Below are 27,945 nucleotides of genomic sequence, written 5' to 3' on the forward strand. Positions count from 1 at the left end.
TGGATTTCTAATTAAAAAAAAAAATCTAATAAAAACAATGCTTCTGGGTATTATATGGACTTCAAGGAATTTTTCAAACTGTGCACATGCCTTTAATCTTGAAACCATTATTCAGTGCACACCCAAGAGTTAATATCTAGTAGAAACAAAAGAACAGGCTGGCTGAAGAGAATTAAAGTAGATGTTTACTGCTTGTAAGCTTCCATGCACTGGAATCAGTTATATTACCAAGCTGCCTCTGCATCACTGAAATAGCCCATCTGAAAAATAATGCAGGTCCCAGGCATTGTGAGAACATATGCCTAGAAAACCAAGAGTGAAGTGTCGGCATTTCTAAGGGAAAACAGCAGATGATCCCATCAAAATGGCTTTTAATGTGAATAGCTCTTTGCTATTCCAGCCTGGATTCTAACCTGAATTCTAAACACTGTACTCAATTACTGCAGTTTGCTGCAACTGATTCAACTCTTCCCAACTTTGGTAAATGGGTAGTTTTCTCTTATTCGTAGACAAATATTTGATCCATGATGGACAATGAAATGCTATAGAGATTTAGATGTAAAATTGAGAAAATTCTCTTCACAAACAGATTATCTGGCATTTTTACATGTCATTGAATACTCTGACATCTTGAAGTGTCCCTGCCAAATTTAACAGACAATATTTAGAGTCTTAAAGTAAGCATCCTTGACGGTTTAATGAGTCACATCTTTGTGTATACAGATATCAGGGTCATCACCATGTTAGAAGGAACAAACATAAATGTCAAGCTACATTTCTGCTTTGTTTCCAAACTCTATTTTGAAACAGGGCAACTCTATCAGATAAACCAACCAAACATCTTAAATTGTGAAACTTTTTCCTAACGTATCACAGTGTAAGTGACAGCAATGCATGCTATTTCTTCTTTTCTATCCTGAAAGCCAAAGAACAAGTCTGGAAATGCTGCAGCACCTCAACATTTTTACCTGGAATTTTTCAATGCAGGATGTTCTTTCAAAACCACACTGTCTGGAATCACATTCATATCACATTTCAAGACAGGAAGAAAACTTCAAAATCTGAGTCAAAAAAAAAAAAAAAAAAAAAAAGCAAAAAAGGGTAGGTGGAATTAAACCATCGTTTCAATGTTTTCATTTATTTTAAGGGATTTCTTGTGGTTTCTTTCCCAGCATACTTGAAGGATAGTGATATCGAGCCCTAAGCTAAAGGAAGACACAAGACATTATACTTTTCCACTTGGAGGTGAAGAAAAATTTACTCTATACTGCAAAGATATGCTGCTTGGGAAGCTACCAGAAAACCTCCTGTTCTTCTCCCCACTGCTCCTACTGTGTTAAACAGGAACAACCTCCTTCCATCACTTGCACATGCAAGTCACTGGTCCTTTTACTGCATGAAATCCTTAAATGCTCCCGTTTTATATCCTCTCATACAGACTGCTTATAGCTATTGCAGGCGGAGGCCTAACAGTTGAAAGGGGATCTCTTTCCTACCTAAGAGTGTCAGAGGGTTGTAGTCACAATCAGCATCACTTGTCTTGTATGTTTTTGGCAAAAATATCCCACAAAACCACACAGTGATGAGAAAGGCAAGAAAGAGCAGCACAAAATGAGGAGTCAGCCTTACAGTTCCACATCCAGGCAGATGTTCCACAAAACTGAAGTTATCTGGTCCAAAATGATTGCCCAAATAAGTTCATTTAACCTCCTAATTCTGATAAATCAGATCAAATTGTCTTGCGCATAGCTCTGGGCTGAGTGTGTGATCTGAACTTGGAGGCATCTATGTTAGAAGTTTGAGCCAAAAGGAGAGAATTTGACTAGTCAGAAGTTTGCTGAGCTTCTCAAAGACCATTCTTTACAAAAAAAAAAAAAAAGAGAAAATTTTATGAGTTTCAATGCTCACATATACATCTCAGCCTAAATAACAAGCAAACATAAGACCAAAATAGACGAACACTTCATGCCCTAAGAGAAAGGCTTTGTTATTTCCATTCCTTGTCACCATCTGATGATACCTTTGAAGAAACAAAGAAACATGCAACAAAATACATGTGAAAGAAATTCTTACTTTCAACGGGAACCTTAAACACTGAAAACAAACTGTAGACTAATTTCCAGCTATTGTTAATGTTCTCCTCCTTTTTCTCAAAAGGAGGTTTTCCCACCCAATAATTCTATCTTATATGCAAAGAGAGGAATGAAAGAAAAACTGCTCATTGCAAATATTTTATTTCAAACAAGCATTCACAAAATGTCTCTGGTTAAAACGAGCAAAATCATAAACTCATCTAATTTTCCCTACCATCTGCATAGCTTTTGCATTTACATTCTTTTCCCAGATGCCATTTAGACCAGTGTTGTGATTTTAGAAATTTTGAATGTGTCATTTAAAACAATCAAACAAAAAAATAATTTATCATAAAAAATATCATGATCTGGTATTTTCAAATCCAAATAATTTATTTCTTCTTTATTCTATTTCTGGGGATTTGGAAGAGACTGTTCCTTATGTGCTCCTGTTTCACTGAGGCATTTAGTAGACTTGACATTTCTTTTATTGGAAGCAGTAGATGGCTTGCTTCTACCTCTCATATTGTTGTCACACTACCGCGAGCAGCAGTAGGCTTCATACCCACAAATAGATATGAGAAAACAAGCCACTACAGACTGTAGCTATTCCTAATTAGCTTCCAGAAACGTAAAGAAAAAAAAAATCAGAAAGGCAACTATTATAAAAGAACAATATTTTGGGCCTACAATACACTAGTCAGTTCTACCACAAGAAGACAAAGCAAACTTTGAGAGAGGAATAGTATTGCACAGCATTATCCTCTGGATATATGTATGTTGTCAGATCTTCTGAGGTCATAGATTAATTTAAAAAAATATCCGTTCTGAGAATGCCAATACATTCCAGATTTACCAAGACTTACAATGGTAAACATTTAGCAAGGCAAGCAATCCTATGTTCCCTAGATAGAGCTACAAATAAGTAGGAGTCAGTTGCAACTCCTATCAATACGATGTCTATTCATAACCTTGTAGGGATGTGATAATCCTAGAAGCCACACAATTCTCTCGTACTGAAATTTTATATTCCTATTCTATATGGCAAGGTCGTTTGTTTTGGTTTTGCCTTTTTTTTTTTTTTTTTTCAAATAGAGGAAAACAAAGGTTTGACCATGCCATTAATGCAGTATTTCATAGCAAGTATTTAATTAATTATCCTACATACAAAATTCACAGCAAGCAAGTCTTCATCTTCTTATATAAATAACAACATGTATATAATTATATAAATATCAAAGAAAGATAAATATATACACACACACACATAATTTTTGTTTTTTATACCATATGGCATGGAACTCTGCCCTAAGCCTGTTTTGATGAAACTATATTAGTTCAGCTATGCTTGTTTTTTGTTTTTTTTTTTTTTAATATTTGGTAGACAGAGTTCTCTGGACACAAGTAAGTAGTCCCTTATTCTCTTGCCACTAGAGGTTCCTACCCATTCCATAGGAATGTCCTACTGATCATGAAGAATATACTAAATTATTGCTGTCTTTGATATTTGTTTCACTTGGTTGCAAGAACAACAGTCAGAATTACAGAAACCAACAAAGGAAAATACCTTCTAGCTAGCAGTTCTTACCCTTTTTTTGGTTTGCCATCCTCTTAATAAGTGCTTTGTAAAAACATTTAAGCATGCACAATAGGCTTCCTTGTCTTAGGCCCCCGAGGCTAAAAACCACTCTTCCAGTCAACTTGTCCAACATCAGATTTCCAAACTTTAGATATAAAGGACATGTTGATAATCTGAAATTTGGAGGTTAGCTTCAGTTGTTGCATTATCTTAAAGACATCTAAAATTAATGAACTTTTTTTTCTACCTTTTTACTAACATTATGTAGTTACAAACACTAATAATTAAAGTAAATTACAGAGATGTAGCCCAAAGAGTGGAAAAGCCTCAGGACCCTGGCCTAACCTATCATCTGGAAAACATAAGATTATTCTTCACCATACATTATTCTGTAATTTAATTAATCTTGATTTTACCTGAATCTAGCAACAGACATCTTATTACTTCTCATGGAATAAACTCATTAACAGACCATTATTTTCTGTGCCAGTAGAATGAGCATAGTGTGCTATCTTTTCTTCTAGCCAGATAGTTTCATTTGTTCCGTCCTTCTCATGTAGTATTAGATGGTAAAATGCCAACATCAGGTGTAAAAATAATTATAAATGTACTTAATACCAAATCAGACATTGATATAATTGCAGTAATTACAGGTACTACTCTTGCATTCCTCCGTGGCCCTGTGTCATAATAGATTTAAACATTAATCTCTTCTGTACATGCTTCCAAAAATGATTTATTAGTCAAGATGACCCAATGTCAGAAGATGCAGAAAGTGCAGTTCTAAATGCTGAATTTTCCCTGGGCATGTAAAATCCACAGTCTTACAAACGTACAAATATTAAGACATTTGCTTTCTAAGTGTAGGATGGCTGATACAGATCTTTCCTGTTTCAACTTAATCTCACATCACAAATTAATAGACAAACATACCCATTCCCTGCAGTCTCAGCTGGTGAGAAGTTTATGAATCTACTGCATAATAATATGAATTAGAAAGCTTTGCCAATTCAGATTGGTGTTTTAAATCTGCATCTGCTGGGATTTTTTGTGGGATAGAACTGAGACAAATGGCTGCCTGCTGTTTCTGGCACCGATAACCTATCTACACTTCAAAACCAAGCTGACTAGCAACTTGTAAATGAGTCACAGTCCCTAGGGTGATCCAACCTTTAAAGAAAGGTTGGATGTGGTACTTAGGGACATGGTTTAGTGGGTAATATTGGTGGCAGGGGGACAGTTGGACCAGATGATCTTGGAGGTCTTTTTCAACCTTAATGATTCTGTGATTATTTCTTAGATGAATTCGGTGCTCACGTTCTGTGCAAAAAGAATATGTCATACAGCTTCATCTGAAAAGAACTGGTGTTTGATAGAGTTGTCATGATTATCATGCCTTTTAGTATCTGTGAATTTGTGTGATAACGTAAAAGCATCTATAAATGTCATGCTGAGGCATTGATTGCCTTTGATTGCCTTTTCAGCAGTATCTTAGATGAAGATTTTTTTAACCAAGCCCTTCCAGATATGCGTAACCAATTCCCTACTTACCTTTTCTATTCTCTGATCATCTAGAGTTAATTCTTCCTTTCTCCATCTGGGATAAGACTATCTTTGCAATATTTTGGAATCTTCATGCAAATACAAGTGGTTGCCCCTGTCTGCATTAAGGAGATAAAGACCATTGAGCTACTGAGAGTAAATGAAACTTATTTAAACAAGATTAAAAAAAAAAATATATCTCTTTGTCTATACCTGCAATTGTAAAATAGGTAAGTACTAATTCAGTTAGAAAAACAAAGAGCTGACAACCACTTGCCAAAGGGAAGCTAGCTGCTAAAGTAAACGTGACTGAAATCTTAAGATACGACTTCAAAACTTACTTCATGAAAGTTCCTAAGCATCCTTTCTTATCTGCTTCCCTTAAATCCAGGTCAAAAATTTCCCTAGCTACTAAATTAGTATCTTTAATCAACATTACACATGTTCCACTTAATTGTATATGCTATATTTTCCATGTTACAATTTCTTTCACTCCAGATAAACCATTTTTTGTTGGTTTGTTTAGGATTACTGTATTTTAGATTACTGTAATTGAGGATGTCTCAGTGTTGATATATTATACATTTCTGCATCAATAATTCCTTTAGCATGTTAGTCATGTTCTCTATCTGCAGTTCTTTGACATTTCCCATAAACATTTCAAAAAATGACCTTTGTATTTTGGCATGCTTTCTAATTTTAAGACCATCAATACTTGCTATTGGGAAAGACAACACATGATGTTATTTTTCAGACCAATTGTAGCAGTTGCTTGCTTTTATATGATTTTTTTTTCATGTCCTGTATGAAATATTTCCATAAGAACATTGCTTTATCTCATATTATTATACCTTTTCAAATCTATGTTCCAGCCTACACTTTAAACTACAAATTTCCTATAAATGCTGATATTCAGACAAATAATTAAGATAATGCACATAAGTCAGTTTGTTAATTGCCTACATGCACATTCCTGGATCATGATGATGCACCTTTTATTTTGGGTTACTTGGTTTGCTTTTCATATGACGGAGTCTAAGAGCCCCCACAAATGTTCTGTAGTTCAGCTGACAAGCAGCAACCTGAATGCAAACCCTTTATCTGCATTTTGCAGATAAAGAATTTTATCTTTCATTAAATATATCCTAGAAATCCTACTATTACTCAGTGGCTCTTGAAGAGCAAGGGCTGAGCAAGTTGCTTTTTGGACAAATAATGGTTAACCTGAACAAAGCTGGGCAATTCTGTAGCTCATGTCCTGCATACGGGAAAGTACACAAGGTTTTGCCTTTATGAAAAATGTTTCATTCATATTTTCAAACTTTTCATTTGTTACTCTCAAAAAATATAGAGAAAATGCAATCTGAACAAGGTGATCATATCTGTCAGCCTCTAATTTAGACGTAAATTCTGTATTTGGCAGATTTGAAACACTAAAATGTGAAAACTAGATCTTATCCTGAAACTCAACTGCAGCAAATATTCTCTTGGAATTGTTTAGCCCTTAGACACTTCCTTCCAAAATCCCTGATTCCAGCATCCCTTTCATCTGAGCAGAGTGGGCTGATTGTGAGAGCTTGCACTTCAATTTAACTGTTTCCCAACTAGATAAATACTTGGCAGCAAATGTTTGGTTTCAAACATTGCACAGATTGGTACAATACCCTTTAAATGGTGTCAAAAGACCCACTGTTTACTGCAATGCAGGACTGAAATTTACAATGGAGCCCAGAATAATGCAAAGTATCCCCCTTAATTATTTCCTGTCCTCTTTACTCTTATCTCATCTAGACTGTAATCTCTTCAAAGCAGGGCCTGTCTTTAATTCAAATTTTGCATGGTAACAGGTTGATTGTCAAAAATTAATCATTAGCAAACTCTGTTAAAGACAAACCTGAGCAGAAGGCCGACAGGACTGCACAGGCTGGGATTTCTCTGAGGAGGCCTTCATGAATCTTTGAATATACCATCCTACTAGTTGTTTGTAAACTCCTATTTTAAGCAAGTATATGCAAAAATGAACACAAATTGAGCACACACACACATTTACATATAGAATGCCTGGGAGTCCCTGTCAAACAGGTTCTTGAAGATAAAGGAATTTTGTTACACTTATATATATTAAGTACATAGCTTTTAGTTATTTCTATTTTTTCTTAGATATACAATCACTGACTTTTATTAAGGAACACTAGAAAGGCAGCACCATCTAGTGGTACAAAAAACAGCATAGGATTTTCGGTGCTTTGAGGAAAATTACATTTTAGAGAATATAGGGGAAACTCTCAGATAAAATTATTTTTAAAATAGCTGCGTGACATACATGTGTAGGTTGTTTTTTTTCTTGTCGTTGCTGTTGTAGGGTTTGTTTTTTAATTCAGAATAAACATCAATAAACCATGGGAAATAATCAGACATATGCACATCTGCAAGTTCTGTTAGTAAGTACTTATTGAAAGAGCAAAAGATATGACTGTGTGCAATAATCAGAGGATAAAAATATTTTGTGTGTCTCTTTGCATACATACATACATATGTATATCTGGTTTTAAAATATTTACTGCTCACACCTTCCACCTAACTTTATTTACTATATTTGGTGTAAAATAGTAAACACATCAGGTGTCCAAACTGCTCTCTTGCCTTTTTCTTTTGCCTTTTTGTTTCATTTCTCTCATCCTCCCCCATCATACAAACAGTCCCCAGCTGACCTCTACAGTTCCTTGGCTTTGATCTCATATTCACTTCCACAGATTATCTACTTGGTATGGTCCCAAAGCTTGCACTCTGTTTGGCCCTCCTACTCCCCTTCCCAATCCTGTGCACAGCAGCACAACTCTTCTGTCTAGCTCCCAACACACCCCAGTGCCCACTTCTCCATGCTCACAGCTGCTAGGCTTGCTACTCTCCATCTTCACAGCCATATCAATGCTGGGTACTTAAGGAGCTCTTCAGTTTCATTCACCACTGGAATACAATTTTGCTGTAGTTGTGACTACTTCGACATAGATTGCCTCCAGACCTAAGTACCTACAACAGAGTAATAACAAAACAAAGAATAGACTGACTGAATACAGCAATTCTAGTTTTGAATGTATGGATTAGCATTAAGAAAAAAGGAGGAACTCTTAAAAAGCACATACATTCATTTAAAAAGGGAATTTTATGTTTCTTAACATCCAATTGCAATGCTTTCATGAACCCTTAAAGTTTTCTTGACCGTGTGCATACACCAAAGCCTTTACTTTCCCTCCTTCACTCCAAAGTACCCAAAGAGCAAGATACTTCTAATTACACCTCGAGTCTTTAGTATCTGAATCTTGATGTTTCTGCGTTAGTTCTTTTCAAATTCTGTAACTGTTGGTATGTGGCTGTGTGGCTATGTTCTTCAAAATACTTACAGTCACTACTGCTTTGTAAACTCGTACAATTAGCATTGATTTAAAAAAACTTTAAAAAATATGCAACCACAATCATTATTCAAGCAAAAGATCACAACAGAAAACAAGATAGAAGAGTTGACCAGAGTTCATTTTGCAAGATTTATAACCAGAGAATCGCTTTATATAATTCTTTTGACCATGTTCAATCTTTAATTTCATTTTTCCCCCATATCATTTCTCACAGTAAATTTATTCGAGCCTCTCATTCTCCTGATGGCTTGAAACCTTCTATATCAGTTTACTCATTACTAGCTGGTGATGCTTGTTTTGGGCAGCATTGTCCTCTACCTTAAGGAGTAAACACCTTAATTTGAACATATTTGAAGAGAACATTTATCTTCTCTCTCAATATTCACCTTTCTAGATTGACCACATGAGTATTTTGTTGAGGATACATTTAGTTTCTTGTAGACATCCATTTACCTTTCCCTCCTACCTAATCTAACTGGCAAGTGTGTAATTAAGCTAGCACAGCCATGTGTCCACAGAAGCAAGTTCTGCTAAGCCCGTGGTGACATAGCTTTCAGATGTGTCAGTGCTGGCTCTGCAAGCTTCTGGTTTGCTTAAGTCACAGGCAAGCAAAGTAAAAGGCATTGTAGATATAAACCCTTTCACCACCCATAGAAACATTCTATAAAAACATTTTGATAAACTTAGTAGCTACCTCACCTGTTCAGATCAAACTCCATTCCTGAACACATAACCAAACTGTACACAGCACTACATATGCGGTCTCACCTATTCTTCCCTAATCTCTACCAGATATGGTCATCAGATACATTCTAGGGTGTAATTTTCATTATTCCAAAGCACTTGCAATTTATAGTCATAGGTCTTCCTCTATACACTTCTTTTTCAACTAGTGAGCTCCCCAAAATCAGTTATTTTTATTCCCTAAATAGATTTTTTATCAGATTCCATCTTATCTTTATTACCACGCTCTAGGTTCTGTTTTTCATTTTCCCCCCACACTTTCTGACTTTAATCTTTGTATCATTTATACTCTCCTATGCATTAATAAATTATCATTAATAAAAGCATGACATCAGAATTAGTACCAGAGTGTTTAGGTAACTTTGCCAGCAACTTTCCTCCATGATGACAGTACTCTTAATGATATTTTCTCTCCTTCAACTGGGTCACTGCACACCTTTAATTCTTGTATTAATCCCCATCTTTTCTAGCCAAGCAAGTAATTTCCCATGCAGTAGTGAACCTTCCAGTTCTATCCAACAAGTCAGAAACTTTAGGACACTAAAGAAAAATACAATTATAAGTAGCAATTAAAATGAGAAACAGGACTTGTAAATTCTGTATAAATACTTTATTATGTGTAAAAGACAACTTACATGTTCTATTAAAACAAAATTTTGTTAAAACAAAACACAGGTTTACTGTATTCATGTAAAGGTTCAAATCCTTTAAAGAGCATTTGAGAATGTCTCTTCCCTCTTCCACAGTGATCTATTATTTAGGAATTGGCATCAAGTAGAAAATGTACTGCAACATAGCAATGGCTGGAGCTTCTAAAGATGCTGTGACAATGCAAAAAGAAGGCCCTCTAAAGAATCAATATTTGTATTTAGGGCTGTGGCCTTTGGTCCTAAGGTCAACAAAAACTGGTAGAGTTGTTTAATCAAATACTCAATCCACAGACTTGAACAGACCTCTGGAGAGAAAAAAAAAAAAAAAAAAAAAAAAAAAAACACCAACAACAACAACTATTGGATGTCAACTTGCTTCAGCAGATACAACTCTGTTCATTCTACTTCGGATTGAAAATGACAGTGGGACAGAAAATAGATGGGTATAATGTGAATTCCTGGAAAACAGCATCAGAAGGCCAGCTCATTCAAGAAAAAACCCTCCACAGATTACCTGCTTTTCCTATAGTAAAAGTATATGCTCAATACAGGACTAATATTTTAAAGTCATGTAAACATTTTATCTTCCTACAGATGAGTATTGTTTAGTATTATTTTATATAAGAGAACCATAGGAAGAAGAGGATTTTTTTTTCTTTTGTCAAGACTTTGAAAAGGCACTACAAAAAGTAACCAAAACACTAAAAATGCGCTAGCTACATAGAATTTCATGTGTACCATTTTAATTAAAGTGTATTATTTCATTCATAACTTATCTTTGACATATTATAGCTAGATAAGAAAAGAAAAATGTCATTTTAAATATTGAGTTGCACAAGTTTTTCTAACTCTACATATGTCTGAAACTTTATCATTATCAGTATGTAAACTACCTCACAAACAACAGTCAAAGCCTGCCTGACATGTAAACGGTTACCTATATGTTATCACATAGATAATATCGTGTTAGGATATGCAGGTTTGAGTGTTGTTCAAGGCATAACATGGTCCCAATGTATAAGGTTTCTCTCAAAAATGAGAATGTAACGTTAGTGTACAGTGATACTAAAGTTATCTAAAGACTTAAGTCTCATGCAAGAGACTTTTGTTAGTCATCACATGAAAAATAAAGCCAAAAAAAACCCACAACCAACATCTTTCTGGTATCCCCTCTTTGTATTAGACACTAGAAAAAACAAACAACAAAAAAAGTAGAACATCCAAATATTTCTATAACCACACTTCCATCCTACAGAAGGCAACTGTGCTCCTGCCTATGGGAACTACATGTGAAGTTTTCAGTTCTTATTGTTGAGGAACTATGAATATAGTTAATAGCAGTATTTTAATTAAATGATAAAAATGTAACAAATTCATCATTTTTATTATTTACACTTGGTTTTGGCATAATGTTAGCTAGAACATTGAAAGTGGCTTGTGCTGTTCCACTCAGCTTTTGCTTTGGTGACAATAACAATGTCTAGGTTCATGACTCTACAATATGACATTTAAACTCTTAAGATGTTTTTTTTTTATCATTTGGAAACTTTTTATGGGGATTATGTTTGGATAAATTGTAAATTGCTCTGAATTTTGAGTCTAGGCAAATTGACAAATTGTATTTTCTTCAGTCACTACTTTCCATATCATTAAATATATGCAGTATAAATATTTTTACAGACAAGAGAAAAATGATCTCAATTTCAATGTTATGTGGAAATTTTTAAAATGCACACTGGAGGACACGAAACCAGAACGCAAATTCATAAAATGCAGCTAATGTGCATATACCATAGAGTAATCCTCTTGCTCTCAAACAGACTCACATAAGTAATTGACTTTTATGACAAAGCAGTGTAATAAAACCACTGAATGACACCAAAATGTCTAAATTTCACTTTGTGTTTTTCAATGCATGTGTTGTTGCAGCTTGAAATAAGGAAAAATAGATAATTTCAGTGCAAGGAGGAATTATTTTAGCATGTACCTTCATGCTTTTAGCATGTAATTGTCTATTATAGGAGAGGTAACTTCTCTTATGTTCTGCTGGGTCTAAGGCAGAGCATAATACTTGATCATTTTGCCAAGTAAGTACAAACCAGAGAACACACATGATCAAACATCCGTAAGATACAATCCTGTTTCCAGAAAAAACACACAAGTATTTCCAAAACAGCTGAGTCTCACTTTCTGTCAGAAAATCTCACATTGATGGAGTCTCCAGGTGTCAAAAGTCCATGGGTTTTGGCACGAACTGGTTCAGTTTTGGGAGAAACTTTGATTTCAAAATTCTGAAGCAACTATAAAGACAAATAAGACAAGTATTAGGAAAGCTGCAAAAATATGGATGAAGATTAGATGAAGACTTCAGAAAAGAAAATATAAGAGACCATCACAAACAAAATTTCTGTTGTCAATTTATGTCTTCTGTTCCACTGAGTGCTGTGATTCCCACACAGAGGGAAAAAAAAAAAAAAAAAAAAAAGTTGAGCTATCAGTCTGAACTATCAAAGAAATGAAGGTCTCTTTCAAACTTTGTGAGCTTTCAAGCCTCTACGTACTTTTGATTTCAATTCCTTTACTATAAATGAATATGTACAATTATTAAACAAACAAATAAGTTAGGCTCAATTCCATTGCATGCATTTATCTTCCCGGGCAGATGCAAAAACAAACATGAAACAGGACTATCCAGTGCACCAAGTGAAATAATCATAATAAGGCAAGGAAACAGATACAAGATCCCTTCCTGAATAGAACCACTCTAATCTGTGGTTCAGTTGCAAACATAAATCATAGAAATGGTGGGCTAAAACAAACTTCAAGAGGTTCTAGCCCACCACTGTTTGAAGCTGAAGACAAAAAACTTCAGGTACCTGAAAAAAACAAACAAACAAACAAAAACAGCTCTGCATGCATTTTATAGGTACTTTCATCTGGAAATAGTTTTATTAATTGTTAGAATAGGACATGTGAAAAATACTTCCCGAAGTCAGAAGACATGATTCCTTCTATATTCGTGACATTAGATAAGTAATCAAATCAAAGAAAGAAATGAGACTGGTCTGACAACTTCTCGTCAATCAGCTCCATGTTTTGTATACTACTATTTTAAAAATGCTTAAATGTCTTGGTGCTTGTAAATGAACTGTATAGTATTTTGTTTCAATTTCTTCCCAGAAAACAAAAGCAGGATCTCTATTACTTCCTTGATCCTCCTCTTCAAAAAAAAAGGCAACGATGTTTGCTTTATTTAGTCCCCTGAGAGCTATCTCACTCTGAGTTCTGAAAGACAGTTGCTAATTGTTTAAAGATTGCTTTAGGTGCTTACTTAAGGAAATTTAAAGGCAAATTTAATCAAGTTTTGCTTTGAATAGATAAAATGTGGCTAAATACAGTTATAGTTAAGTAACTATATGTAGTTTCCGAATCCTTGAGTTTCGACAGCACAATCCCATTTCAGTATTTGAGTTAAAGGGAGCCTTGTAAATGATAAAAACTGGAGCAGCTGTTGGGAAAGCTTTAGGTCATGAAACAATAGAAAACAATATATATTAATATGTACTATTTACTTATGTAAGTATATGTGTAGCTATATATGAAATGATAATAAAGTAAAATTAGAAGGAAAAAGAATAACCACAGAAAATAGAAAAAAAAAAAAAAAAAAAAAAAACAAACACGAGAATTTAATTTCACTATTTATCATAACACAATGGTCAGAACAAGGATATAAAAAACATTCACTTCTTCTTATTTATTGAGTTCTTTGTATATAAAATACTGTAACTGAGCAGGTAACCATCCCAATATATGTTAAAGAAGGCTTATAAAAACCTTCTGTACTAAATCCATACATTTCCTTAATAATCTTACCTTTAGTCTTACTTCATTTGGATTATAAAGTTTTTTTCTTCTGCAATGCAGTTTAACTAGTATGCCACTCTTCAAGCATGATTATTTTCAATTTCTTAAGCCTTTGCAGAATGAGCATGCTAGACAACACTCCAAAACAATGTTTTTGTGCACAATAAGATATCCAGAAATTGTATACATAGAAAAAAATCATACCAAAATATTTTTCTTCTTCTAATGTTGTCATACATTTCTAACCTGAATCAGTGCAAGATGAATTTCCAGTTCTGCAATTCTTTTTCCAATACAACTTCGAATGCCGTAACCAAAGGGGATGGAACCAAAATTGTCTACTCTGTCCAAATTATCTTTCCTCAGCCACCGCTCAGGTCGAAACTCATTTGCCATTGGGAAATTCTCTTCACTGTATGAAGTAGCATAATGACAGAGTGCCAGCTGTGTCTAAAGAAATAAATTTTATTTATACTTATCTAACTCCAATACACACACATACACACACACACAATATATATATATATATATATATATATATATATATATATATATATATATATATACTTTTGTCACTTTAATGTTATAAAAATTAAGTCTCTTTGAGTAATTCCAGAGGAAAAAAATAAAAATAGAGAAGATCAATGAGGAAGGAGATTGGAGCAAAAGTCACAGGAACTGGGAATTGTCTCAAAAAGGTATTATGAGAGAAGGGGAAGAGACACAGGATAATGGAAAAATAAATAATGGAAGATCATTAAAAAAACACTTCAGAAAAAAAAAAAAAAAAAAAAAAAAGCAATGATAAACGTGATGTTTCCAAAAAAAATCTAAGGAAAAGAGAAAAAGAATACTTAATTATATAATCATATTAAGAATCCTGAATGTTTCAAAGCAGTGTTGCTCCAACACAGAAGTAAAAGGGAACTGTGTAGTCAACTGAAAGAGCTACACAGTTCTACCTTGTTCTCTGTGTAATATTTGAATAATAAAAGGAAATATCCATATTTTTAAAAGAAAATCAGTTTCTAAGAAGGGAATTAATAGGCAAAGAACTAGAAAAACTGGCAAAAATAATGAAATTCATACTTTTCTTTTTTTTTAAATAAAAATTCTAACATTGCACAGAAATGTTTTCAACAGATTCCAAGATTCCACCCTCAAGAATATCAAGAACAAGCCACAAGGTTGATTAGCAGGTGAGGAACCAAACCTCTTAAAATAATAATAAAAAAAAAAGTGGGTAGTGTTATAACATTTTTGTCCTCATGCTCTAGGTTGGTGAAATCTTTTGAAATCAGTGAAGTGTAAATATGTTGCAAGTGATTACATCTCAGATACAAAAAGTAAATCCTGTTCCCTCCAGAAAACTGCAACAGAACCTACCCCTTTAGGTATCAAGTATCCTCCAACAATCAAATCTTTTTGGGTCACTCTTCCATTTCCTGGCAATACTGGGTATAACCTAGAGACAAATATTTAAGATAATTTCACGAGTAATAACTAACTCAACGTAAAAAGTTTAGTTTCCAATCTAACATGCATTCAGAGCGTAAAGGTTCTTTAGAGTGTACAGATTAGATGGGAGATAAAAAGACCTTGAAGCATTTGTGAGAATATCATTAATACCCGAGAGAAGTATATAAACTAGTAACTGGAGGTTGAGCTATTTGGTCTATATGCTTATTTGCATTATACATGTACAAGCATGCAATCAGTTGGTCAAGCTGGAGATATTTATTTTTTTTTTTTAACACTACAGAGAGATGAAAAATGCTTCTTGATGCCTTCTTTAACACCCTCTTACTCCTCTCCTCTCACCTCACTATGAACATTTAGTATAAACATAAAAAAAAAAAAAAAGCAAATCACATGCCTTCAATTTAAGTAAAAAAGCTTAAAATGAAAAAGAAAAGTACCACTTCATAGTGTGGGGAGTGGAGAAGACTAGGTTATTACAGTCCTTTATACTGACTAATATTTAAAAGGCCAAAATCAAGCTTTTAATTACCTCCCTTAACAGACATGTCCTAAATATGTGACACTAATTTTACCATACTTAAAAAGCATTATATAAACTATCTTATTTCATTCCCTGGATATCCTTGGGCACAATACTGTTACAGTAAGCAAAAACAGAAGGAGCAAATAATAAATATTAAATATAAACATTAGCCTTGACTCAAGACTCATCACAACCAAATGGATTTTTTTTTTTTTAATTAACGATTACAAAAAACCTTACCTCAGGGTTTCTTTCAGCACAGCTCTAATCAAAGGCAATTTGGGGACATCAAGAGCAACAGGAACTTGGTCTTTTCCCAGGTTATTGACTATTTCTTCATAGACACATTGTTGAACCTCAGGGTGCTTTGCCAACAAGTATGTCGCCCAGGACAAAGTAAAAGAAGTCTAAGGGAGAAACCACTACCATCATCATGAAGTCCAACAAGAGTAGATTAAAAACAATTTCAAGCCAAGAAAAGCAAAGTTTTCCCCTATGTGTTTTATGTTTATGGTTATAAAACTGACTGGTAATGATTAACATCTGGATTCAATGCGATGTTGTCAGACTCCACTATCTCCTCCTTCAGCCCTTTTCTGCCCAAATATCCTCCATATATTAAAACAATCCATGCTGATACTTTTTAATATTTCACTGAGAAAGTAACAGAAAAAGCAAATGCAAACAAAACTACATAAACAATACAAAAACATAAACACACTAAGCAGCAACCTGTGTTGTTCTTAGCATCTTACAGCATTTAAGACAGATTGTAAACTATACCTTAATTTTCTTGAATAATTGAAAATGTGTTTGTTTTTCTACTTGCATAATGAAGATAGACAACCAGTTTCACATTCTTAGCAGTAAACAGTTTCATTTTTAGCTTCTCACTCATTGGTGAGAAGATCAGATTGTATGGGTATGGGTTTAAAAACAAATAAATCTGGAAATGTCTTATTTGGGGCTTGCATTTAAGAGCAATTTAGAATGCAAATTCATCATGATGGTGACCTTTTATATCATGTTCAAACTGGGGTACAGTGCTAGAAGTAATTCTCAGAAGCTTTATTTTCTTCTTCTTGTAATATTGAGTGGTTGCCCCCTGCTAAATACAACCCTGCCCTATTCCTCTCAGAGCTCAGAGGAGCCAGCAGTTTTGCCAACTGCATACAAAACTTCCTGTGATGTAAACAGTGTTTCTTCCCTGGTTCCCAGCTCCTTCACAACCTCTTAAAAATTAGCACTTTTCCAGGGACAGACAAAATGCTTTGTAGCCAAAAGCTGTCTTACAATTTTGTTGAAAGCTTTTATAACCCTCCAAGCCTCCTTCATTTTCTGTGATAAAATGAGATCTGAAATGACAGCAGAAGGAGAAAAAAAAGGTTTTCTCTATTTCTGTCTTGTGCTGGGAAATGAGGAAATCACAAGTGCCATACTCTTACAAAATTGTTGCCAGCTGAGAAAGCTGCGTCAAATGGAAAGAAAAACTCATTGGCATGAACTTGAACACTGTCCTTATAACTTAATGAAAACTTTGTCACACTAAAAATGGAAAATTAAAGGTCTGAAAGATTAGAAAATGAATAGGAAGAATAACTGTGCTTTACTTAAGAGCCAAACAACAAAAAGCTGTCTAAACTCATAAGCCCGTGGAATATTTAACCAACAGAATGATCTTTAGCATATAAGCTTTACATATGCTCCTTACTTTGGAACTCAAAAGTATTACCATTTTGTTTTGTTTTGTTTTCCTTAGAAACCTTGCAGACTTTTCTTAAATTAAAAAAAAAAAAAATCTGTATTCAATTATCAAGAGTTTTTTTTTTAAAAAAACAAAACAAAACTCTTTAAAGATACTTTTTACTTAATCATTTTTACTTTAAGATTATTAAACACAGTCCTACATAATGCACTATTAAATAAAAAAGTTTACATTCACTTACAGTAACACTGTTTACTGATACTCTAAATCCATATATATAGCATATACAATACAGTAATTCTTATTTTCTTGTTCTTCTGATTGCCTTGCTGCAGTCAATGCTAAGCTGCACTGATTCCATGTAACAGGACTGAGAAAAAGGGAAGATATATACATGGCTTTTACATTTTTCTGGATGACAAATGCATCATTTGGTTTAGCTTGGCACACTTGAAATGTTTCCCTAGGGGTAACATACCTCGTACTCCAGTTTAATTAACACTGAGCCCCATCACCATGACTCTTTGCCTCAGACTGGCTGACTGTTGCCATCCCAAGTAGAGATAGAGTGAACTCATGCCAAGCCTATGCCTGTGGCCCCCATCCTAACTGCAGCAGATACACTGGATCCAAAACATGTGCCCCCGTTGATTTACTACTGACTTCGTTCCAGTAGGGAGATTAGACAGCGTAGCAAGTTATTTTCTATCATATAAAAGATATCATGACTTAAATGTGTCAGAAATTAAGTCTTTAAAAACAATACACACATCCCTCCTGCACTCACAAAGGTAGCTGTGAATGGTACTGTGAATTGATTTACAAAACAACTGTGCTCAATAAAAATGATAACAAGCTTACTGTGTCCACTCCTGCCAGCAGCATTTCAGTCATATTGGCATAAATCTCCTCCAAAGTAAGCTCCTTACTCACTAGGAGGTACGTAAGTAGCCCACCATTCACTTCTTCTCCTTGGTCCAGTTGAGACTGAATAGCCTTCAATTTGTTGTCGACATGGATTTGACCTTTGGGATTCAAAAAAATTGTTAGGCCTCCATTTCTATTTTTCAGCTGGTTCTATTCAGTAACTTCAGTTCCACTTCTCCGTTATGCTATACTACATAGCCACAAACACATAAAATATTTTAAATCTATTTTCTCAGGGAAAAAATTAAAGCGCGGTGGTGTAGGTCATTGGGTACTCATGATAGGGAAAGACTAAGCCGATAGGAACCTTGGTGACTCTCAGCACGAGACCACTGAGCATGAGGAGAGGACACAAGAGGCTATAGATTCTGACTGGAAGCGAAGGAAGCTCAAGGTCGAGTTTTACGCCCACCTGGCTTGTTTGCTGATGACTCTGCAAGAAGTGGTGACCTGTGCAGAGCGTGCTGCAAGTCAGCACACAGCAGCTGTTACAAGATGTTAGCAGCAACCAGGAGGTCAAAGCCACCGAACTGAATCACACTGAAGACAAATATGAGGAGCATCAAGTAATAACAAAAATGGGAAAACTTCAGTGAATGGTATTTTCTTTTGAATAATTTTACCCACAGTCCCATTTATACCTTTGTGACTGCAAACATTTTCAGTGAAACAAGTGCTTCAAAGGTGAAAACTCTTCTGAAAGTGAATGTCTCTCAGAATGAGCTTACAAAAAGAACTAGAATTGACATACTCCTTTTTGAATCCTCCACAACTACACACATCACAGTGATATTTACCATTTAATTCCTTTTTTCACAGAGGAATTAAAGAAAGAAGTAGCATAACAAGTTTCAAACGGAACAAATCCCTCAAGAACAGTTTTTCACCTACTTTTAACTGAAGTCTGCTCTTGTTTTTAACCCACAAAAGGGAAAGAGAGAACTTCTACATGGGAAATAATTTAAAAGTGGCAGTGTAAAAAAGCACGTGTTTTGCAGAAAACACAACTATACCAGCATTAAACAGATTCCCTAATGCTTTGTGTAGGTACAAATCAATACATATAGGCAGATTAAAAAAATAAGAAACTTAAGAATCTGCTCTGAAAAAGACCTACACAGACCTACCTAGACAAATAGTGTTAATAAAATAAATACAAAGATGCATGCAGTTTCTTAAAATTAGACAGGGAAAGTTCAGACTTTTGAAATACTCCAGAATATTAAATATATGTATATATATCAAAGATAACTCCTCCTTTTTACTCAGATGACTGAAGGCTGATTCATAAAGTAGTATAAAATGCTTTATTTTAAAAAAGATACTGCAGTACAGTGCTATATCTCTACATCAACTTCTGTGTTTGTATGTGTATATTTAAACTTCATAGTGAGTTTAATTAAATTATTACTCTGACCATTAGTTAATATTTCAGGTGGGGTTTTGTTTCATTATCACAGCATCTCTTCTGCTGCAATGCCTCCTAATAATTTGAGATGAGAAATACAGTAAGTCCGGTTCAAGCACACAAAGAACCTGCAGGAAAACAGCAGAACTTTTCTACTACTAAATCTTACTAAATTTGAAGAGTCCATCCCAGGATCTGCAGAACTCTTTCCAGGGTTTTGGAATAAGAGGACGAAGCCATTTGGGAATAGCACCTGCATACATAGTGGTCTTAAACATACTAAACATCAACTCCAGAGCCTCAATATATTCAACAGTCTGCTGTGGGATGTTGTTTTCCAGGCAGCCCAACCGGCATTCATACAGAATAGTTGCCACACCTGCACATACGAGATCAAAGAATTTGGTATACACTTCCATATACAGATATTAATAAGGTGAGGAATTAAAATTCTAACATAATTATAATCTTAATTATTCTAACTTCCATAAGCTTTGTTACTACCACTGCAGCTGTGAATAGATAAAAATTGAAAACAGTAAAAAAATAAAAATCCTAGCTAAACATCACAGAAAGACCGTGGCTACTATGTCAGTAATGTTCAGCATGAGAAGACAGGAATTCCAAGAGAAGCAGAGCAGACCTTCATTTTCATGTGTCTTTTATTTCTCTTGCACATCTTTCAGCAACTGCCAGTTCTTATGCATTCTTTTATTGTTTAGATAGACTTTTCAAAAAATCTAACACACTGGTTCTCTGAACAGTTGACAATGATTTGATCAAAAATGCAGTTGATATAGGATATAAATGAGTGCCAGGCACGAGTTATAAATAAAAGCTAAAAGAATGTGAAGAATTTAACTTGCCAGTTAGAGTGAATCCATAAGCTCAGAGTTTAAAATTCCATAAAATTTGTAACTTAGTTGAATGTGATTTTTAGACATTAATAACGTAGAACAGACTCAGATTAGTTTGCCAAACAGACAGCCATTTGATGCAGCATCTTCATAGGTGAGCAATTTTGAAGTTTTTGCAAAACTGAAGTTATTCGGATGTCTGTCAGCAAAGAGTGCCTGTATTTTTAAAAGGTACTATATATTAACAGCATCAGGCAGTATGAAGCCAGTCAAAGGAATGTGTGAATGCATATTACCATTAGATCTCTATAAGAACACAGGAAATCCTACACTAGCTAAGGCTGGAGTTCCATCTAGCACAACATTCCTTCATTAATGGTAGCCAGTGCCAGGTGATTTTAAGGCAAGCATTACCATCTCACACTTGGTGTGTTGTAGGCAGGGAAAAGCACTATCTTTTCCCACAACATACTATGAACAGAATTTAAATAGTGATTGCTTATCTGGAAATTGTCCAGTAGACTGTTAACATGTCTTAGAAAACAAACGATTAGAAGGTTAACACTCTTATTCTTGAGAAATTTATATAGAAACATGGAATATTGAAACTGGTCAGGGCCCCGACCATACATTTTGCCTATTTGTCAGCATTTACACAGTAATTGTCCCTTATTACAAAGTATCATCTGTTTGAAGTCTACAAAGGAATTCTACCGATAGCCACTGCCTTCAGTAGGAAGGTATCCAAATGCAAACTGTCAAGCTTACCATTTCAGATTAATCACAATGGGGTAAAAGTCATTTATGACAAAATTACCTAAACATAAGCACATCATTTTACATTAATTTTCGCCACAGATGTTGTACAGCTCAGACCTACCTTCCATTGAATACTTGAAGAAAAGGTTGTTAACATTGGTCACTGTTTCCCCATCATCCTCTTGATTTCTGAGGGTGTGGATTCTTTTAATTAAATCTGTGATAACTTCATTGACTCCTCCAGAGTAAACAGCCACATCTTGGGGTTTCAGAATTTTTTGCCTCAGTACACTTCGCATTTTTAGCCATTGTTCCCCCTCCCTAGAAAAAATTATTAATTTCTATACACAACTATTCTTAACAATCACTAGTTCAAGGAGAGCTCTGAAATGACAACTACTTATATTATTGAGATGAAAAATTAAGTAGTGAAATGACAATAATGGAGTTATGATACCGTATACTCGGTATTATGCTCCTACATTTTCATTTCATATTTATTGCATGTTCACATTAGAATTCAGTGTTGCAACATGTCTATATATCTGAAGGCAATCTTTGGGTGACAGAATTTGTCAACTCAGTGTTCTGAACTTAACAAGTGCCTCTAAATTAGTTTTAGCAATACTTAACATAAGAAATTTAGATTTACACAATTTTCTCACTAAAATTACTTTAAATAATTATTTGAATGAATAGTTTGCAAACTTGCTTTTGGTTAGAATTGGTTCTTAATTGTCAAAGGTGGGTGTCACATCCAGATCTGACAAATCAAAAATTTAAGCTACTATTGTAAATCCCATTATTGATAAATCACTTTTAGTTATGTTAATTCTAAATCTACAAAGAAATAAGACAGCAGACTGAGCTTTGAGAAACTATTTACAGCTAAAGTCTCCTTTAGGTATATTTTGAAATCTTTTTGTTGAAGACTAGAGTTCTGAATTGTAGCATCTGCCTGCTTGATACAAGCAGAACGGTTGGGAACTGTGGCTCCAGGGATAACTTGCAATTTCTCATGAAGACAGGCAACTGTCTTTAATGAATTTATTCTGAATTGCAATGTATTTCCCATGATTTTTTTTTTTTTTCTCCTGGAATAATGCTACTAAAAGGTACTGAAACTTACTGGCCAGCAGCAAAATTTAATCTCTTTAACAGACACTTTCTGGGTCTCTCTTGATTTAAGTTTTCCTCACACAAAACATCAAGGAACTGCTTGTTTGATTCTGCAGCGCAGCTTAAGATTTGAAGCTGAAGTGCCACCATTAAAGAAATAAACTGGCCATTACTCAGGAAATCAGTTTCCCTCTAAATAAACAACCTATGTCAGTGCTGACTGTGAGCAGTTCCTGTTGGCAAATAACCACACCCACATATGCACTGTCAGTTTATGCAAGCTTTAAAGCTAGATGACTTCTACAATCAGCCATGCACAAAGATACATCTGCATGGGGATGCACTACAATATAAATTTATGATACAGTGACTTCTCTGCATTGATCTAGTGAGAGAACACTTTGGTGAACAATAAAGTTAAGGTGAACCCAAGTCAGTAAGTCCACACAACACACTTCCAACTTGTTGCAGTCATCTGGATCTGAAGCAGATCAAAACATCGTATTTGTGCAGTGTTATGCCAAAGCTAGTAAGCCCTGCTCTTATATACTGCTTCCAGATAATCAATCCCCAAGAATGTTTTAATGTGAGGTAGCTCATTCTTCATTCAAACTATGCATCGTTACCAATCCTTTTAAAATTTACAGCAGAATAGACAATTCACTATAAATTGATATCCTCCTCCTCCCCATACTAAACATACAAATATCTCCATGCAGAAGAGAATGAATTCCCAGAGGACCGGTACAGTCCTTCAGAAAAATCACTAGTTTTACAATAAAACAGAAAATGAAGGGATAACACCACTTACGCAGAAATAAGTCCCGTTGCTCTTCCTCGCAAGTCTCTGTATTCCTGCCATGATTCCATGTTAGCTCTTTGTGGTGCTCTACCTTCTGCCCGGAGGACTTGAGCAACCATATCTCGATCTGCAATGGATACAACAAACTGGGGACCAAAGTGAGACTTGAAGATCTTTCCATATTCCTGAGTGTGTTTTTGCTACAATATCACCAACAAAGAGAAACAGAAGTAAAGTATTACTAAGGAAAATCAACAGAAAAGGAAACTGACAATTTGTCACACAGAGAATTAGTGTATTGCATCTAGAACTCGATTCCCGCTTTTCCCATCAAGGAATGGTTTGAAATGTCACAGGAAAGCATTGAAGTGTTACTGTGAAGTGTTCAGCAGGAAAACAGAGGGGTCACGCTGTTCAGGACCCCTGACTGAAAATACCCAAACCTCTAAGGTGCAAAAGTGCCAGTGAAAGCAAATACCGAGAAAATCAAAGGGCTTGGGGCACTTAAAAGCACACGCATCTTCAGATCAAGTAAGAAAGAATGTCAGGGGAAAAAAAAAAAAAAAAAGGAAAACAAGGAGGTAAATAGGGTGAATCTGAAAGTATAACACAGATGTATAATAACTTACTTGCAATGTCTTCTGTAAATAGACTTACTCTACCAGTTTATTCTTGCCAAAAAAAAAAAAAAAAAAAAAAAAGTGTATAGTTTCTTACATCTAACCTAGGATGATGATAGTGAAAAAAGTACATTTTAGGACACATTCATCAATGGCAAACTTTGGAGAAAGCCATACATTAATTCTGAAAAAGGAAGGAAAAGTTGAAGTGTTATTCCTGCAGTGAGGTTTGTTTAGTGGCCAACTGATCCACAAATTGTATGATTCAAGCCAGAGGCAAGCAACAGGCAATTAAACATTAAGTGATGTGTCACTGTCTGAGGAAATCTCACTGATTATTTTAAATAAATTTAATTACAATATTGTTGTCAAACAAAACAACTCCCAGGAATTCACTTGGAGTAGAGGTTCATCATCATGTTTGGAAAAAGAGTCTGCAAAGGAGTTGTTAAAATTTATTATTAGGACTTTAGATTTAAAACAGTTTAAGGTCTTAAAAGATTTATTTCTCTTTAAAGTAGCAAAATAATTTAAATAGACCAAATTTGACATGTTACTTGCATCTAACCTAAAGGCATCTGCTTGCAGTCATGTTTGTTATAAATCAAACAAGTTTGATACAACTAAGCTAGTGAAAATCTAGTGTTGACCCAAGATTAATTTGAGATATGTTTTAATCAGAGATGAAACATTTAATTGCCAACAGTAAATTTAATACATATGAATTGCTCTTTACCATACAGTACCAAGCGCTTATTAAAACATAATTATTCTTACCTACTTTCCAAATAAAACAAGGGTTGTGCAATTGTGGTGTCTGACAGTCTCCACTTGACCACTTTCAGAACACATTGGCCAATTTCAGCCAAGTTTAAACACAGTTAAAGGTCTCCTACAACTACATTCTTCCATTTTCAACAACCAGCATCTGGATTCAAATGATACATATACATCTGTCACCCTGACAAGGGATATGCAGCAGCAGGAACTCAACCATTACTATTTCTGCTTGTCTCCTGCTAACCAAACATCACATGCAGACCAATGGGTGATGAAAAAACATTCCCAAAGCAGCTCTTGCCCCAGAGGTATTTTAAGAAATACTGTAGAGATTTAGAGACCAAGAGGCTTTAAGGCAAGCTTGTGGTGGGAGATAAGTGCTGTAAGGAAAACGCAGTGGCGTGAGGGGGATACAGATCACCAATCCCACAAAAAGAAGTTCAACAAATTTGTTATTTATGGAACTGACTGTTTTTATCCACTCATGGTAAGAAATTTATCATGTAGGGATGATAAAATTTACCAGAAAGTAAACTGTCAATGGAGTCAATCCAACATATGTCAGTTTTAAAACAGAAATTGATGAGGACTTCTGGAGTTTTCAGCAGAATGGTGATCACTGTATCAACTTGATGTTTAAAGAAATGCCTGGAATTTCTTTTCCATATTTTCTGTCACAACATAGGTTTTCTTTCCCTTATTCCAGACCTTACAAATATTAGACTTGAATGTCTCATACCATTCTCACACCATTTCACACATCATAAATCCAAACTGTCAGCATCAAAACCCTTTCCCCTCACTTTTCTTTTCTTTATACTCGTACAGAGACATGAGATGTGACCCCCAACAAATTAAAAATACCTTTCCTTCGTCATAATTGCTGTAGGCATTACTGCTTTGGCCAGGACTAACTGGAATCATGTTACCGAGAACAGAATCGCCTTTGTGAAAAACACCCGGCTTCCCCACCCCTTCTGCATATAGCGTACGAGTGCTTGTATGCGCCAAAGGACATCGTTTAAGTAGCTGTGCTGGTTACCAAAGGGTTTCAGATTAATTCATTCCTGATGTGCACTGTATTGTTAAATTTAACAGACTGTTATTAAGCCGGCTAATGCCTGCTTGCATCCAGCATGTTTGCAAACAGGCCAGCCGTGATTTGCAAAGTGATTTTGGAGACTCTAAATAGAATAAAAACTAGTGTTGTGTTACAACTCCTCTTTGTCCTTTCTCCTGCTTTTCTTTCCATGAATAATGTTCACTTAAGAAGAAAATTTCTTATTCAGCTAGCGGTAGTGAAAAGCACACTCTTTACCTCTTCTTACATTCTTTCTAGTAGTTGGAATAACTTTCAGTGTGTTGACTTGTGTACTTATCTCAAGAAAGCCTTGAATTCGGTGTACAAGGTAGGATTTTAGTGTTACAATACTATGGCGAGTGCCTTGCAAATTCTGTGTGCTAACAGAGCAGTAATGAAACACCATAATGTAAGAAATATAGTGTAGGAAAACACTTTAGCAATTAGAAAGAGCAGTTTATCTGCATGTACTCGTTAGGAAGTAATTAAGTCAGACAAATAATTCATCAGCAGCAATATAGAGGTTGGCCGCCATCACACAGGGCACACCAAACACCGTGCAGCCTGACACTTTTTAGATAGAAAGTGATCTAAATCTAATCTAATTTATCTCAGTGATAACTACAACAAAGCCAGCCAAACCCGAGGAACTTATTACCTCCCCCAGCGCCCAATTTCCTGCCTTTTTCCCCCCTTCACACACCCCGCTCCCTCAGCAGGGCCGGGGCAGGGCGGCTGGGGCCATCCCCGCTCCCCGGGGGTCGCTGCCCGGCCGCCATCACACCGCGCCCCGCTTCCCGCCTCCCGCCTCCCCGCGACCGTTGGCGCCCCCCCGGCTCCGGGGAGGTTTCAAACCGCCCGCCTCCCGCTGAGGGGAGGGAGGGAGGACCCGGTCCTGGTCCTGCGGGGTGTATTTATACAAGGGGAGGCCGGGGAGACAAAATGGTCTCTGGCCACGGCGAGGGAGCGCCGTCAGGGAGCTCGCCCCCGCTGCCTGAGGGAGCTGAGGCGCCTCAGCGCGACCGGGGCTGCCCCCGCCTCAGGGGGGTGCTGCTGTCCGAGAGGCGAGGAATGCCCGCAAATAGGTAATTTGCGAGTGCGTGAAGCAGCTCGGTTCAAAAAATCCCGTTTTTTTTTCTTTTTATTTTCTTTATTTCTTCCCCGAAGAGTCTAAGCCAGTCACCTACACGCATAAAGATGAAAAGAAAGCTCCAGGAGCGGGGGTACGCGCTACACGCACAAGGGGAAGGGGGGAGCTCCCCAGAGGATGCCCGCCCGGCTGAAAGCCCCGTGCTTGGCCGAGACAAAACCGCTAAACCTCCATCTGAAGGGACGCGGAGATTGAATGGGGCTCCTCCTGGCCCCGGCTCTTTCATAACAGGAGCGCGGTGCTGCGAGCTCGGGGATTGAGCAACGTTTTTGTGAGGGGAAAAGCCGAAGTAACCCCCGGCGGGACTAAAATCTACGAAATCTCCAGCTCGGCTGTACCTGGATCTCATGAATGCGGCCGAAGCCGTCCTTCCAGAAGAACTCGTAAAGGTTGTAGAGGGTGTTGGGTCCCGGCATTTCCTGCAGGCTCTTCACCCTGCCGAGCCGCTGCCTGGGGGGCTCCAGCAGCCCCCCTGCGCCCCCCGAGCCCGCCGCCGGCCCCGGGGCTTTGTTGGCTGCCGCCCCCGGCGACTTGTCCGAAACCTCCAGCGATGGGCTGCTGGAAAGCTTGGGCAGCTGGTGAAAGCCGCAGGCAAAAAGCTCCTGGTAGAAGTAAGTCCTCTCCCATTCAAGTGGCTGCTTGCATGCCGTTGTCAAAACTCTCGTGAGGAAAGACATGGCTTAATTTCAGGAAGGTCCACTTTGTTCCCGCAGCGGCTTGTTATGTGGTTGCTTTCCTCGCTGCCTGCTTTAACTTGTACAAGCAGCACTTCTCCAAACTCTTACTGCATGAGCATCAGTTTACACAGACCATTATTTAACGCTCCCTCCCCTAGGGCTGGAAAAGGGGGGTGGGTCTGGGATGA

General features: G+C 36.2%; 1 protein-coding gene across 1 annotated transcript; it reads right to left on the reverse strand.

The window, feature by feature from the left end:
• Nucleotides 1-12,183: 12,183 nt before the first annotated feature.
• Nucleotides 12,184-27,757, reverse strand: CYP27C1 (cytochrome P450 family 27 subfamily C member 1; the record flags this gene model as incomplete). The annotated part of the gene is made up of 9 exons (XM_084289205.1): nt 12,184-12,300; nt 14,114-14,317; nt 15,254-15,332; nt 16,113-16,279; nt 18,439-18,602; nt 20,082-20,291; nt 21,650-21,849; nt 23,459-23,649; nt 27,419-27,757. The coding sequence occupies 9 exons, from the start codon at nt 27,755-27,757 to the stop codon at nt 12,184-12,186; spliced, it is 1,671 nt and encodes a 556-aa protein (XP_084145331.1).
• Nucleotides 27,758-27,945: the final 188 nt, after the last annotated feature.

This window comes from Netta rufina (genome assembly GCF_964035555.1).
Source record: "Netta rufina genome assembly, chromosome: 6".
In the NCBI taxonomy this organism is placed as follows: domain Eukaryota; kingdom Metazoa; phylum Chordata; class Aves; order Anseriformes; family Anatidae; genus Netta; species Netta rufina.